The 14,828-nt window shown below is 38.2% G+C and overlaps 1 protein-coding gene and 1 long non-coding RNA gene across 2 annotated transcripts; both read left to right on the plus strand.

Moving 5' to 3' along the window:
- The first annotated feature begins 1,089 nt into the window (after positions 1 to 1,089).
- Positions 1,090 to 5,614, plus strand: LOC130069250 (uncharacterized). The gene is made up of 3 exons (XR_008803745.1): positions 1,090 to 1,252; positions 3,498 to 3,835; positions 5,411 to 5,614. It is a non-coding gene; the product is annotated as an uncharacterized LOC130069250 (long non-coding RNA).
- A 3,985-nt stretch (positions 5,615 to 9,599) lies between these two features.
- olig2 (oligodendrocyte lineage transcription factor 2) lies at positions 9,600 to 11,054 on the plus strand. The gene is made up of 2 exons (XM_056232975.1): positions 9,600 to 9,710; positions 10,198 to 11,054. Exon 2 carries the CDS (start codon positions 10,238 to 10,240, stop codon positions 11,051 to 11,053), a length of 816 nt encoding a protein of 271 aa, XP_056088950.1. The 5' UTR covers positions 9,600 to 9,710; positions 10,198 to 10,237; the 3' UTR covers position 11,054.
- Positions 11,055 to 14,828: the final 3,774 nt, after the last annotated feature.

Genomic DNA, 14,828 nt, shown 5'->3' on the forward strand with positions numbered 1-14,828 from the left:
AACTGTGATGCGTGCTGACCTTGTGTCTGTGTGTGTGTTGTGGGAAGAATAACGAGAGGCATTTTTTGGGTTTGTGTGCTTTACTTGCTGGATAAGGGTTGACTTGAACACTATGAAGAAAATTGACTCCCCTTTAGGAATCCAATTAGAGCTTGTATCTGTACACATACAGGTTGACACTTCAGAGACTGTCTAGTGTGTTTGCATGTTTTAGAGCAACAGGTCCAAATCCATTGGGCATGTACATATAATATAATTAATATTATATATATATATATTATTAATAACCGCCATCCCTTACCTGTTATTCTCCGCAGTGGAGTAATGTGCAGCCATTGGCAATGGGGGGTTTTGTTTATCGTAATTGTTGCAATTCACTAGAGCCTGATGCTTTTCGCACTCTCTTTCTCAAGGTGAAATGTAACTGAATGTGCCAAGAAGAGCAGATGGGTTGGTGAGAGAAGAGAATAAAGGATGTTGCTGCAAAAGAGCCCTGAGAGTATAATTTTGGGTGTACCAGGGTATGTGTCAGATCTATCTTTGTGTAAAGGGTATGAAAAAGTTTGTCATGATATATATCAGATCTATTTATGCAAGATAACTTAGTGTACAACACTTACTGTATTGCAGGTACAATGCTCCTAAGAGTAACCTGGGATCAAGTGTCTTATGGACACAGCTCTTTCCCTTGAAAGACCAGCAACTTTCCTGTTCCAGACATTAATGGCGTCATTTTTGTTTGATATTTTCTAAATACAATTTGAAGGAGGTTCAGAACATCAGAACAAAACATGGAAACTTCAAAATTAGGAATGGAAAAAGGTAAGATCAGTCCAAGGGGATTGGTGATGTCCATCTTAATTAAAGTGATGTCATTTTCTCTTTTTTTTATATATATTTTTTTGTATTTCTTATTTTTTACTCAAATATACAAAAAAGAGAAGGCCTTTATTTTGACATAAAAATGGTCAGATTTTCAGAGTTCTGACTCTGATTGTTAAAGACTGTGTTGTCAGTTTACTGCGCCAAGAAACAAAAGCTAGTAATTTCTAGTAAATAAGGTAGTAAAAGCTAGTAAATAAGGAACAGCTTGTGTGTTGGGCATACTGTACCTATGAATGTATGTCCTAATGTGTTGTTTGCCCGTGTCCCTGCTTGCGATAGTTTGCAGATCCTCTTCAGAGTACTTCAGATGACAAGGGACCCCTCTTAAAAACACAAGCCTGAACTCTTCAGTTTAAGAGCCCTGCTGGTTGTGTGTGTATGTGTGTGTGTTTCTGACTCAGGAAACTGACAGTTGCCCATAAATTATTTGCCTTTATTTTAAAAGCACTGCTCATTTACATCAATTTGTAGAGGGCGGGGGAAAGTAGTGAGGGGTGTGTAACTTTAGGTATGTATATGCGAGTGTGTGAGGGGGGTCATCTTAGGTGGTCAGCATAGCCATTCTTTCGCCCAAATATCCTGTCGTATTCCTTCTACCCCTGCATACTTGCCATTTCCATACACCCACAGTACACAGAGCTCAGATGCCTCCCCGCTAATTAGCAACAAGTCAGAGCCGCCCACTTCTGCGGGGCAGTAAATATTCCCACACACTCTCACACTCGCACAGACGTCCCTAACTCGGATACAAGACCCTCGTTCCCTCTCCATTCTTTCCCCTCTTTTCTGATTTTTATCACCTCCCCTTGTTTTGTTCCCACTTCTGCAGCCATCAATCATCCCATTGACCTATCTTGTTAGGGGAAACTCACAGACACGCCCCCTCGCCTCTTCTAGGCCTCAATCTCATCCCACGCTTTCTTTCTTTCTATAAACGTACGCATCGGAGCCCCAATGTCCATCCCTGACTTATACCTTCACAGTCCATCCCGCTCTCCTGTGCGGGTAGTGGTCAGGGCGGGGTTGTGGCCGCGGGCCGGACAGGGTCGTGGGGAGGTGTTTGGGGGGATTAGATTTAGGGAACACTCTGGGTGGTACGGTAGCCCCTGCGACGAGCACAATGCCTCCTGTGTCCCCGTGTGACACACACCCTTGTTTTACAACAGGGGAGGAGACACCTTCAATGCCCCAATGATGTGAACCACCCTGAGCCTATTCACGGTGACAAACGGCCACTGCTGGCCCCTGCGACCAACACATGCAGACAGACCATGAAGATCACAAGCATAAACATGATTTTTGCTTCATGTGTGCATTTGCTAAACCATTTTAGCAAAAAACACTACTACTAAATGCACAATGGAAGACACATTTAGACTACCTAGACAACATTAAATATCTGCACTCAAATCTGAGACAAGAGGGAATAAAAGGCTTTCCTCTACCTTCCTCGCTTTCTCCCTCTCCTTTCTCTCTGAAAGAACCTTCTTGGCTGGCTCTCAGTGGAGTTGAATTGGTATGGCTTTAATTGAATCAACTAGCTCTTTTCTTCTGCCGCACTTATGAGGCCAGAGCAGCCAAATGGCTTGATGACAACGTAATGGCAAAAGAATTGAATGAGCGACGCTGCCAGAGGGGTGAGAAAACCCAAAGGCATTCCTTCGTATCTGCAGCGAAACACAGTCGCACACAGACACATCAAAACACTATTATGATCACTGAGCTCTGCCAAAATAAAGGAAGAATTATGTTTTAGCGGAATTTGGGAATGTTTATGAACTTGTGGATTTTTGGCGAACATTGTATATAGAATATTCTATTCGAATGAGTGTACTAGAGTGAGTTTTCCATAATCAGATTCTATTCCATTTTTATATTTCATCTTTTTTTTATTACTTCATTTTAATTTCATGATGCATTCAACATTATGCCATTTATCAGTATAGAGCCGTTTCTACCTTATATAAGCTATACATTTAATTTTGTTGGCATAGCCTACGGGTATTGAAAAGTTTTCCAAACGGGTTTGCTTACCCCTGAGGGTTCGTGAGGGAACTGCAGGGTTTGAGTAGTTGAAAAGCTTTAATTAAATCATGAAAATATAAAATTTTAATAAACAGTTTAAAAATAAATACAGTGAAAATTAAACATTTGAAAAACACTTAAGAAATATTGAAATATATTATTAATTTAAAATATTTTATGTTGGTTAGGGTTAGGTTAGGACATTTATATTGATTCAGTGCTGTAAAATATTGTTAGACTTGAATATAGATGTTACCTCAAGAAAAGTTACCTTGTTTTTTTTTTTAGGTAGATTTTTTTCAGGGTGTGTTTCCTGAACCAATGAATGTGCTGTTGCAGGAACACATTTATATTAAATATCAGGCCATTTTAAACAGGTCATTTCCAGGCCTGGAAAGTCTTAGATTTTAATAAAGTCTTTAAAAAGTAATGGAGATTTTCATGCAGCGTTTTCTTTCTTTCTTTCTTTCTTTCTTTCTTTCTTTCTTTCTTTCTTTCTTTCTTTCTTTCTTTCTTTCTTTCTTTCTTTCTTTCTTTCTTTCTTTCTTTCTTTCTTTCTTTCTTTCTTTCTTTCTTTCTTTCTGCAGAATATCCACAGGAAGTGCCACCCATTCTTTGAAGATGCTCAGGTTTTTGGTGAACATTCAGTGTAATGCTGACATAGATGATCTCGACCCCTGGCTGCTGTGAAAGTTCGGGATGCAGAGGAGGGATGGAGAGATGTATACCTACTAAAGAATCTGGGCAGAGACAATAGAACAGCACACAGGCACTTGGGGAACAGAAGGGTGACACAGAGGGCAGCTCTCACCACAACAACTCTCCTCCTTTGAAAACAAAACCCCAACCTGTTACTGCTTCAGCCTGCCTGTGGGAGGGGATGCTCGTAATAAAGCTGCCAGCCCCCTCGTTAGACATCACGAGGGTAAGTGCATGTGTTTGAGTGAAGGACCAGGAACCAATAGTACAGGAATGCTCTCTTTCAAGTGACTTTTGGGAGCGAGAGCTCTGTCTCAGTTTTTCATATGCAGTCTTTTTGGTTCCTTCCTATTTTTATCTCTTAGTGATTACCGCGTAAGTTGTCCAAAAAACATGGCAAATACATGCTTATAAACAGTGCACAGGGTCATACCAAAAAAGACAAAACACCATCAGGGTAACACACATGGCACTAAAATAATGCAATAACAGAAAATATAAAACAAAAAACACATCATGCAGGGACTTCTGGGAATGTCCTTTTACTGTTTGTTTTTTTTACCGTAAATTTTACATTATTTTGTGTATGTGATGTTAAAGCATTTACAATGTTTAACTGATAAATGGTAAGGTAACCCACATTTAACCAATTAACAAGCTCTTACTGTAGCATTTTTACACACAAAAAAAGGAATTTAATGAAAAAGGTTTCAGTATCATTGGCACTGTACAACTCCAAAAGCACAATTAAATGTTTGAAATACTGACTTTTGCCATCACTCACTTTCATGTCTTACCAATCCTGTATGACTTTCTTCTGTGGAACACAATAGAATATATTTTGAAAAATGTTTAGACTGTTTTTCTTCCTACAAAACACACTGGACCACTTCCATTTTCATTTTCTGGACATTAAAAAATGTCAAATGATTTATTTATTTTTCATTATGAGAGTGAGTAAATGATGGGGAAAAAATTGATTTGATTTTTTGGTGTGTTTCTTTAGGTGCAGATTCCATAAGATACAAAAATGTTTTTCTTGATTAATATCCATACTGACATCATCTCATTTTCAGGGTCCATCTCAGCATCCCCCCTGCTTCACACAAGAACACACCCCTCCTTTTTTTTCTTTCCCTCTTGCAGGATCAGGGGAGCAGGTTGTGGTAACATTTGTAGCATTTGGCTGCAGCAAATCCCACAGCTTTTTCCTGAAAAGAAGCAGCACCTTAAAAAGGGAGGGGGGGCTCTTCTCCAGTGAAGCCCCTGGTCTTTCTCCTGCTCTCAGCCTGAGCACAGCGGTCTGCATGCCCCTCACCACCGCTTGCAAATCCCCCTTTATCCGCTGGCAGCCAGATGGGGTGGCAGGAATAATAGGCAGAGCCTGATGAGCACCATTCAATTTGTCCAGCCGTGTAAAGGAGCTTGTAAGCCGTTCCATTTGAGCAGGGTGTAATAGTAGCCAGGGGAGCAGAGGCTATGTTAAGACTTAATTACCTACTAATGGCTGTTGTAGGGACAAAAGACTTGTGTAGACCCCAACAACTTACACTCCTGTAATAGAGGAGAAAAGCAGGGAGAGGAAGAGGTGGGGGGAACTGTTTATTGAGCCAGAAATTTGTGATGTCCATATGTTAAAAATGCCATCAACACTTATATTCACTATGTATATGAGGTGTATGGATGAGAAGAAAGAAAGGAAAGAAGATGCATGTTTTGATTTTCTTTAGAAAGCCATTTGGGCTCAGAAACTTGAGAGAAAAGGTTTTCTTTTTTTCATTCTTTTTTCTTTCTTTTTCAGTTGGAGGGAAGATTAGCAGGATTAAGACTAGCTCACATATGCTGCTCTTCACTATTGGCATTCAACACAACATAAGCCCAACTGCCACCCAGACGGAGGGAGAAAGAGAGATGTAGAGGGTGAGAGTGAAAGTTTTCTTCTGATATTAAAGCAATGCTACACTGAATCAAAACTGTTTGGAATAATTGTGGAAGAAAAAAGGCTGTTTAGTGAGAAAAGAAACTGTTGGATGCATGGTGAGGGGAAGGAATCAAGATGAGGGTGCAGAAGTTAATTCAATTGAACTGTAAGTTACGATGGGAAAAAATATTTAATATTGAGCACTATTTCACCTATCAATATTATACAAATCTGTGACTGATCATTTGAACTTCTTTACCATGACCAGCTTTAAGTTGTGGAGTTCATGCAGTTCGACTGTAAAAGGAGGACAAAAATACTATTAAATTATTAAATTTATGTTAGTTTTTCAATTCAATTTTTCACTTTCAATGCTGATAACATAATTTAATGATTTTTTAATGGACCCTTTTCACAATGCGTTTCAACAGTTATATTGCAATTCTATCAATTTTTTTATATTTTAATAAAAAAATAAATGTAATGTACATCTATAACACAATACTTTGTATTATATTACCTTGGCAATACATTTCAGAAAACTAGGTAACACCACTGTGTGGATGTTTCCAATACAATGGCAGAAAGAGTGACAGCAAATTTGACTCTTCTGTAATACTGTAACTGATTAATATATCGGGTCACAATATATTGCAATACAAAAATGCAACAATATATTTAGTGGATAGTGACAATATGTATTGTGGATAGTTCACCCAAAATAAAAATTACTGTGTGAGAAAAAAATTCAAGTTTTCAGAGTTTTAGTGTCAGTATACATTAAACTACTATATAATGTTGAATATAATGATGCTATGGGGGAATATTTATGGGTCCTGATAATGCCAAATGTCTTATGTTACCAGTAAAAAGTGGCCTACATTATTTTAAATATATCTAGTCAGTGACAGAGTGCAAGCATATTTCTGTATTTTCAGAATCATGAATATTTTTATTCTGGTGTCACTATTGTCCTGTGCATTGGGTCACCAGCACCAAGTCCAAGCCTATTCAGTACACCCCCAATGTAATAGCATTTTAATTACCAGTAATTTTTTTTGTGAACCTTTTATCATATGTCTTGGAGTATCGCAATACTATAGTGAGTTCAGTATCGTGATATGTATCGAATCATGACATGAGGGTATCGTCGTTACACCCCTTATTTATTTTTAATTTTTTTGTGCTATTGGGAGAAAATTGAGTTGTAGTTTCCATTCACCATAGACCTTTACACAACTATGACGACTTACACTTCTGAGAACCCCGGAAATGTGAAAAGGATCCATTAAAAAAATAATGCAAAATAGAATCATTTTCACATTTAAACTTTAGACCCCATTTTAATTTATTTTGCAAAACAAACAGACACAGGATAAAAAAAAGAAGACCTCTGTTTAACAGAACAGCAGAAAATGTTGAAGAAGTAAAAAGTGCCGTGATATAACAGTAAAGTACTACTGTGCTTATGTTGAGTTTTGGGTTTTGCAGAAAAAAGCTGAAAGTGAACTCCAGCTGGATTCATTAACTTAAGTATGACTGCAGTTACAGCACTGGCTAATTTAGCTCTTGGGGTTAACAGTTTTTACACATATACACACCCTCTGCCCACCTCATTATTGGAATGCACACGCAAACACATCATTATCTCATAAAGGTAATGAGAAAAGAAGAGGATTTGCCAACAGGCGGAAATTAGCACTCAGTCTCCCTCCACACTCAACAGCCAGGCTAACATTCATTCACCCTGAGGTGGCAAAAGCTCTTGTATCTAACGTTTCTCTCTCTCTCCCTCTTTCTCTGAGGCAGGGAAGGTTTGTGTTAAACAAATAGCTTTTAATTAAACGACTGAACGACATAAAATGTAGCCAGTTCTGTATTTCTGTCATTTCAGTTGATTTAATTCTCTGCACCTGAACTGTGAAGTTTGAATAAGCTGTAAAATGCTGCCTGGAAACCGACATTAATGCAAATATGTCAAAACTCGGGAAAATGGTTAATTGAAATGTTTTGCGATATAAAACTGAAAAAGACATGCCAAACCTGAATAAAGCATCACTTTGCATCAGAGTAAATTTTATGCATATTACATTCAATAATCACAATTGCAACAATGACAATGTGCATTATGAACTGATCCACAGAAACTTACAATTAAGAACATTGCTCTTTTACATGGCTGCTTATAATCACTCTGTAATGTGGCCAGTGTTAATGCCTTAAGTATTGTTTAAGCAGGTCTGTAAGAAGGAGTGTACATCGTTTTCATTGCCTCAATGTAATCTAAATCAAGAGTTAATGACGTCAGTCATGGATGCTCTTAATTAGTCTTAATTGGCAACATTCTCGGCGGACTACAGTTACCAAAGTTGGGATGAATGGAGGGCAGACCAACCCCTGTCTTTCTCTCTCTGTAATTGCTCCCAAGACAGTTGTCAGTCAGTGTGTGTCGTGTGGGTGTGTGTGAATTTGTGTGCATTGCATTCTTCCCCGGGTGACATTTCAGATAATTATATGCGCGAGGAATAAACTGCAGCTCCGACAATAGGGCTCTTTCTGTCCCCCCGTTTCTAATCCAGACAGTCGCGGCATATATTACCATTTTGGTACACTTAACAAGTGAGATTACCGGAATTCATAATGAAGGAACTGAACTGCAACTTCTCTCCGACACCGACGGTTTAAACCAACTCATTTGCATAAGCGTATTTAACGAGAGTAAACAAGCAAACAGACAGACGGGACTGTGCGCACGGGGAAAACAACCTAACAACAACAGCTCATAGATGCTTCAGTGAAAATATGTTAAAGACCTTGATCTGGTGATGTCTCTCCTAAACTCACTGATGCGTCTGTTAAAACTGCACCTGTGGAGTCAGATAGATGAACAAACACATTTCCAGACTCTTTTGAAGATCTATCTATCTATCTATCTATCTATCTATCTATCTATCTATCTATCTATCTATCTATCTATCTATCTATCTATCTATCTATCTATCTATCTATCTATCTATCTATCTATCTATCTATCTATCTATCTATCTATCTATCTATCTATCATCATCATCTAAATACGTTAGTATAGCAGCCTATAGCGCCAAATATGTGTTTATGCATGGATATGTTCAATTAATTTCCAAAGTAGGCTATAAGAGAAATTTCTCATAAATATTAGCACTATAGCTGTTTATACATGTTTATGTCCTCCTCTTCTACCCCAAACAAAAACTTTTGTTCGTCCATATTGGCCTAATTGAAATGTTTCAGATCATAACCGTTAAAAACATTTTGCACGGCTCGTTTCCTACCGTTTTAAATGCGTTTAACGGCTGAAATCCGTCAGCTGCCAGGCGCCCGCATGGGGTCACCGGGTTAAAACAATATGAGCGCATTCAAACCGCAAAACAGTGTCTGCAACTGACCGCGCTCAATCCTGCGCGGGAAATACACACGATCACGAAGAAAAACTTGCATCGGCATCCATCTTCACACCACACATTGCCTATAATGGCTGAAGAGTTAACCATACCTTAGGCTACTATAAAAAATATGTAGGCCTATAATTATTTTTTAATACCAATTTATTACAAATAGTCTAATTGGTGAAAATATTAATTTGTTGAGTGCATTTTATTTTATTTTATTTTTTTATTGCCATTTAATTTCCCAACAGTGTACAGTGCATTTGGAGTTAGGACAGGACTTGAAACACAATACAAAATTGTCAAACAAAGTTCCCTGAAGTTTTACCATCTTGTGGACGCATGCACCACCTGACTTAACTAACTCAACTCAATAGCAGATTGCACAGTTTGTTCAACCGACTCACTGTAATCTAAACCCGACGATGTTCTGTGACTGTGAGGATGCACCATATGCGAAGTGTGTCTAATGCAGTTAATGAAGCCTCAGGTTTTTTTTTCTTTTTTTTTTTTCTTTTTTTTTTCTAATGACATCAGATTTTCGGACCCCCACCCACTGGAGCTCATTGGTTCTTGACGGGCTGTCGGAAAAGCGTTGACATTGTCCCGGTGACTTGCCCCCGGGTGATGGGGAGGAGGGACCTACTATAAAATAACCCTCGTCACTCTCGGGCGTGCCAAACACAAACAGTCCACGAGTGAACTGGAATAACACACCAACAATACACACCAACACGCGCGTGCACCTGCTACCGGTAAGTTTGAATATATAGAAAATAAATGCAATGATTTGATGACTTTTATAAAAAAAAAAAAAAGTATAAAAACAATGTAGCCAACAATTAGTAAACGCCTAGCATGATTTAAATGATTAAATTAAGTTCTCCTTCCAATTATTCAGTTGAGTATTTTTTATATGCTACTATTATATGATTTAGCTATTAGATAATCTCTAAATGTTTTTATAATAATATTTTTATAGGCCTAGTTTGCTTTTTCGCCACTAAACTCGCAAACTGTGTAACAAACTTCAACAGCTTTACTTTAGGGAACTTGGAGTTGGAGAGTTTATATGAATTTCTAGAACATAGGCTAGGCTACTCTTAATTTGCTCTATTGCATTTAATTAAACCATATTAATACTTTTTTTTTTACTTTTAGTTTTTAATTTCTTAACACATTTATTTCATTGTAAAAAAAAATTGTTTTGTTTTTGTTTTTAATCATTACCTTCTTTTAAAGGAATTGACATCTGTGAGAAGCTGCGAGGGCACTGAACATCATGGACTCCGACACGAGCCGAGTGTCCAGTAGACCTTCTTCTCCTGAAGGCGATGATCTCTTCCTGTCCGCAGTCAAGAAGTCCGTGGGTTTCTCCGGCGCCGTCTCCTCCACGCAGAGCGATTCTCCTCCGGAGTTAAGAGGCGCAGATCTGCATGGCAGCTCCAGCGCCGATGAGGACTCAATGGCTCTGAAGATGCTCTCCAAAAAGGACCGTAAACTTCTATCCGAGAACGAACTGCAGAGTATGCGCCTCAAGATCAACAGCCGCGAGAGGAAGCGCATGCACGACCTCAATATCGCCATGGACGGGCTCCGGGAGGTCATGCCCTATGCCCACGGGCCATCCGTGCGCAAGCTCTCCAAAATAGCCACCTTGCTGCTCGCGCGCAACTACATCCTTATGCTGAGCAACTCGCTGGAGGAGATGAAACGGCTCGTGAGCGAGATCTACGGTGGAGGGAGCGGGGCCCATCACGCCGGTTTCCACCCGTCCGGTTGCGGCACCCTTGCACACGCGGCCGCTCCGTTAGCTGGTCACCCTGCTGCTGTCTCGCATTCCTCTCACCCGGTACATCATCCTCTGCTACCACCAGCAGTTTCCAGTGCCGCATCTCTCTCCGGCCCGGGTCTCTCAGCCGTCAGACCGCATCACGGACTCCTCAAGGCACCATCCACCTCAGGGCCACTCGGCGCTGGTTTCCAGCACTGGGGTCCCGGGATCCCGTGTCCGTGTAGCATGTGCCAGGTGCCTCCGCCTCATGTGTCCGGTATGAGCACCGTCAGCATGCCACGACTGACCAGTGACTCAAAATAAAGTACTGAACTTTGATAACAGAACTCTGAGAACGAACCATAGACTTTTATATATATAAAAAAAATGTATTATCTCGTGTTTATCATGACTGAACAATTTGGAAAGCACGAGATCTAAAGCGAAGCGAAGAAGAATGAATCAAAGCCACTAACATAGAGTTTTCTAACACTTTAGAGATAATCCATGTGCATTTCTGTGTATGAAGTTTGTGAAAATGGTATACCGTACTCTTCTTAGCCTTCAATCCTGAGATTGCTATAAAGAAAGAAGTTTAATGTGAAATAGAGTTAATAAAATAAATCCGGCCAATTCATGCCTCAGTTAAAGAGGGCTAAATAGTTTCATGGGCCATTAGCCTACTATTAGACGAAACGAAATTATACATTCAAATGTCATAAGGTTTTGAAAAACATAATAGGATAAATGTTGTGTAAATATGTAGATAGCGTTTGTACAGTTTGAGAGATTTTATATTACCTTCCTAGTTTATATTCGGGGTCAGAATGCATTTGCCAAGCGCTGTCTGTAACAGGAAAGATGCACCTCTCTCTCTCTCTCTCTCTCTCTCTCTCTCTCTCTCTCTCTCTCTCTCTCTCTCTCTCTCTCTCTCTCTCTCTCTCTCTCTCTCTCTCTCTCTCTCTCTCTCTCTCTCTCTCTCTCTCTCTCTCTCTCTCTCTCTCTCTCTCTCTCTCTCTCTCTCTTTTTCTTCTTCTCAGTTTTCTGGCTTTCCATCTTTGTTGGTTTTATTTAGGCTAGGCCTACTTCTTTCTGCACAAACTTACCCATCATTGCCGATGCGAAAAATTATCAACTTTTATTTTTTATAATAAAGTGCAAAATGATATTTATTTACTTATTTTGATGGTATTTTCAAATTAATGTGCGGTGAATGTTTGTCATAACTGTAAAATAAATGTTTTAAATTGATGCATTTATTTACTTGTTTGTGCTTGATCAATTAACCCAAATATTTTTTTCAGTAGGGAAGCTCAAATATATTCTACAAAGTACTTTCAAAATGAAAGGAAACATGAACACTATATCTATCTATCTATCTATCTATCTATCTATCTATCTATCTATCTATCTATCTATCTATCTATCTATCTATCTATCTATCTATCTATCTATCTATCTATCTATCACTTAAAATGTAAAAAAAAAGAAAATTAAAAAGATAAAGTTCAGCGCAGTTATTTTGACGAAAAAAGTTCAAAACTTTTCTTTTACATTTTTAGATAACGGTATGCATTTTTTCGGAAACAAATAACCACTTATTCGCTCGTGATAAGAACAAACCGAGAGTGCTCAGACCGACACCATTTATTTATTGTAAACTAGAACAAAGATGTTCTAAAAAGAGTGAGAATGTTTAATAACTTGAGCCGAGATTATTGACAGACGGTAAACCACAGTCTCTGTGTGGCAGAAGTTATTTTAAATACCACAGGTTACAATTTAATAGTTTATAAAGTAATACATTTTCTATAAAAAGTTATGTATGATTTACGCATTATCTATCAGAATGTATACAGGCAAACTAGAAAAGTTTCTTTTTTTTAACCAAATATCAGTAATAATACAAAAGAGAGAGAGAATATGAATGTATTGTGCATTCTAATTAACGAAATTAAACAAATGTATGCTCAACTTTTGCGCACTTAAAATGCTTTCTTCACTGTCCATTTGCGTTCAAATGAAAATTATTTGTATCTTAACCCGGTAACGTGAACACTAATCATTGATAAACAGACAGACTGAGGCTAAATATAAATATAAATACAGTCATATAGAAAACAAGTTGATTGAGATAGAAGGAATGTGTCACAATGACTTTTCCGTAATTTGGCTCATCCATGACATCGTGCTGTGGAATTCGCCTTTATTTCCTCACTTCTCATGTCACCTGTGAACACCTGTCAAAGCAAACAATTTTGGGCAGCTTTCCAAATGAGACCTTGTAGATTTTCTTATTAACTTTTATGAAGCGCATAATTCTGGGAAAAATAAGATTACCCTCATGTTTTTAAGCCTCAAGGAGACGATCATTTATTTAGAATGCAAAAAACGCATTTGCTGTCTTGCACTACACAAAATACACAGAAAAAGAAGATGCGAGATGGAGGGAATAAATAAAGGAGTATTAGGTGGAATGCATAACTAAACGCCAGCAGCTGGATGGCAGATTGCTCTTTCTGTTGCAATGTTTTCCAAGGGATTTTTGAGCTGGAACGATACGGAGTGAAGCTGGCTTTTGAATATTTATATTTGCTACTTGTTTATTTGTTTTAAAATGCATTTTATTATATTATTATAATAATTCACCATATTAATTTTGAATTAGGCATTCAAAAGGCATTTTTTATTTTATATGGACACACGTTAACTGATTATTTTATGAGATATTTTATTTATGTATACTGTTTCATTTGCACATTTTATTTGCCGATTTATCCTAGATGAATTTTGGGCATTTCAAAAACATCTTCATTACACAACTAAATAGTCTAAATTCAACAAAAAAGGGCTCATGAACAAAAACAAATCTTTACGTATAAGTTTCCAAGCTTCAAAGAAAAAAAGTTTCAGTAGCAGTCAGTGTAATAGTAATTTCGACTCCAGATTGAGCTCCATGAAAGCAAACAGGCTGCTGATGTCTTGTCTTCCTTCACTAACATCTGCTTGTTAGTAATCTTCAGCCGCCTCGCCCATTTGCTCCGCGTAAAATGCAATTACTTCGAAAGGTAATGAGAATTACACGCTATCACGTTTCCAAATTAATCAGAGCAGCACCTCCCCCGCGGAGCCACTGAACAGAGAACAACTTAACGAAGGTCTCCTCTCACTCACTGATTACTGACACATTGGACTGTATTTACAGATACTAATAGGCATCACTAATAATTCACGGACAAATACTTCAAAGCAAATCAGGGTAGGCTACTATATATATATATAAGCCAAGGGTACTTTATTATGCCACTGAATAATGATTCGCAGATCAGTTCACTTAAACAAAATGACAAAGACAATAAACTGAATGTACATAATCTGTTGCATTATAATGTAACAATTTTGTTACAATTAGAAAAAGTTATTTTATAGGCTAAATTAAACTTTTTGAATAATATGTATCCATGCCAAACTACAGCAGCCTCATGCATAGCATTTCCACAGATTGTGTTTAGTGTTTAATATTTATGTGTGTGTGTGATGGCTTTAAACTCAGATCTTAAAACATTCTTAAATCCTCTGATTCAGCACAGATGTTGGGCCATTCAGAGGCAAACACTGGGCCTTGTTAGTCCAAAGGATTAGACGGAGAGGATTGAAGTGATGCATCAAAGGTGGTGGAAAAACACAAATAATGTAAATAAAGAAACAGCCAAAATAAGCAAATAAACGAAGTGTAGCATTGTGGGACAAAAGAAAGTAACAAGAAAGAGAGATGGGGAGAGAAGTAAAGTTCCTCTCGGTCTCCTTCAATTCTAAAATGTGTTTCTTGGCCTCTCAGTTTCATTGATCCATCATCGTTATTGCAAGTGTCAGTCATTTATCACATAATCATTCCAAGAAGTGCATTTTAGAGGAGAAGCAGACGGATGATTTGAGGAACCTGTACAGTGGCCATATGAGACCACACGTCCCCTGGGACAAGTGTTTATCTCACCCTCCATCATCTGTTCTTCCTTATGTAACACACCCCATGGAGCCGAGGACGTCCTCATGTAAAAGACATTTTTATTTTAGTTCATTGAGATTCATTAGGAAAGTG

This window comes from Rhinichthys klamathensis, unplaced genomic scaffold (assembly GCF_029890125.1).
Source record: "Rhinichthys klamathensis goyatoka isolate OS25496 unplaced genomic scaffold, OSU_Roscu_1.1 h1tg000358l_1, whole genome shotgun sequence".
NCBI classification, from domain to species: domain Eukaryota; kingdom Metazoa; phylum Chordata; class Actinopteri; order Cypriniformes; family Leuciscidae; genus Rhinichthys; species Rhinichthys klamathensis.

Bases quoted from the DNA above. Each gene is read 5' to 3' on its own strand.
- olig2 (XM_056232975.1), top strand. From the start codon at position 10,238: ATGGACTCCGACACGAGCCGAGTGTCCAGTAGACCTTCTTCTCCTGAA.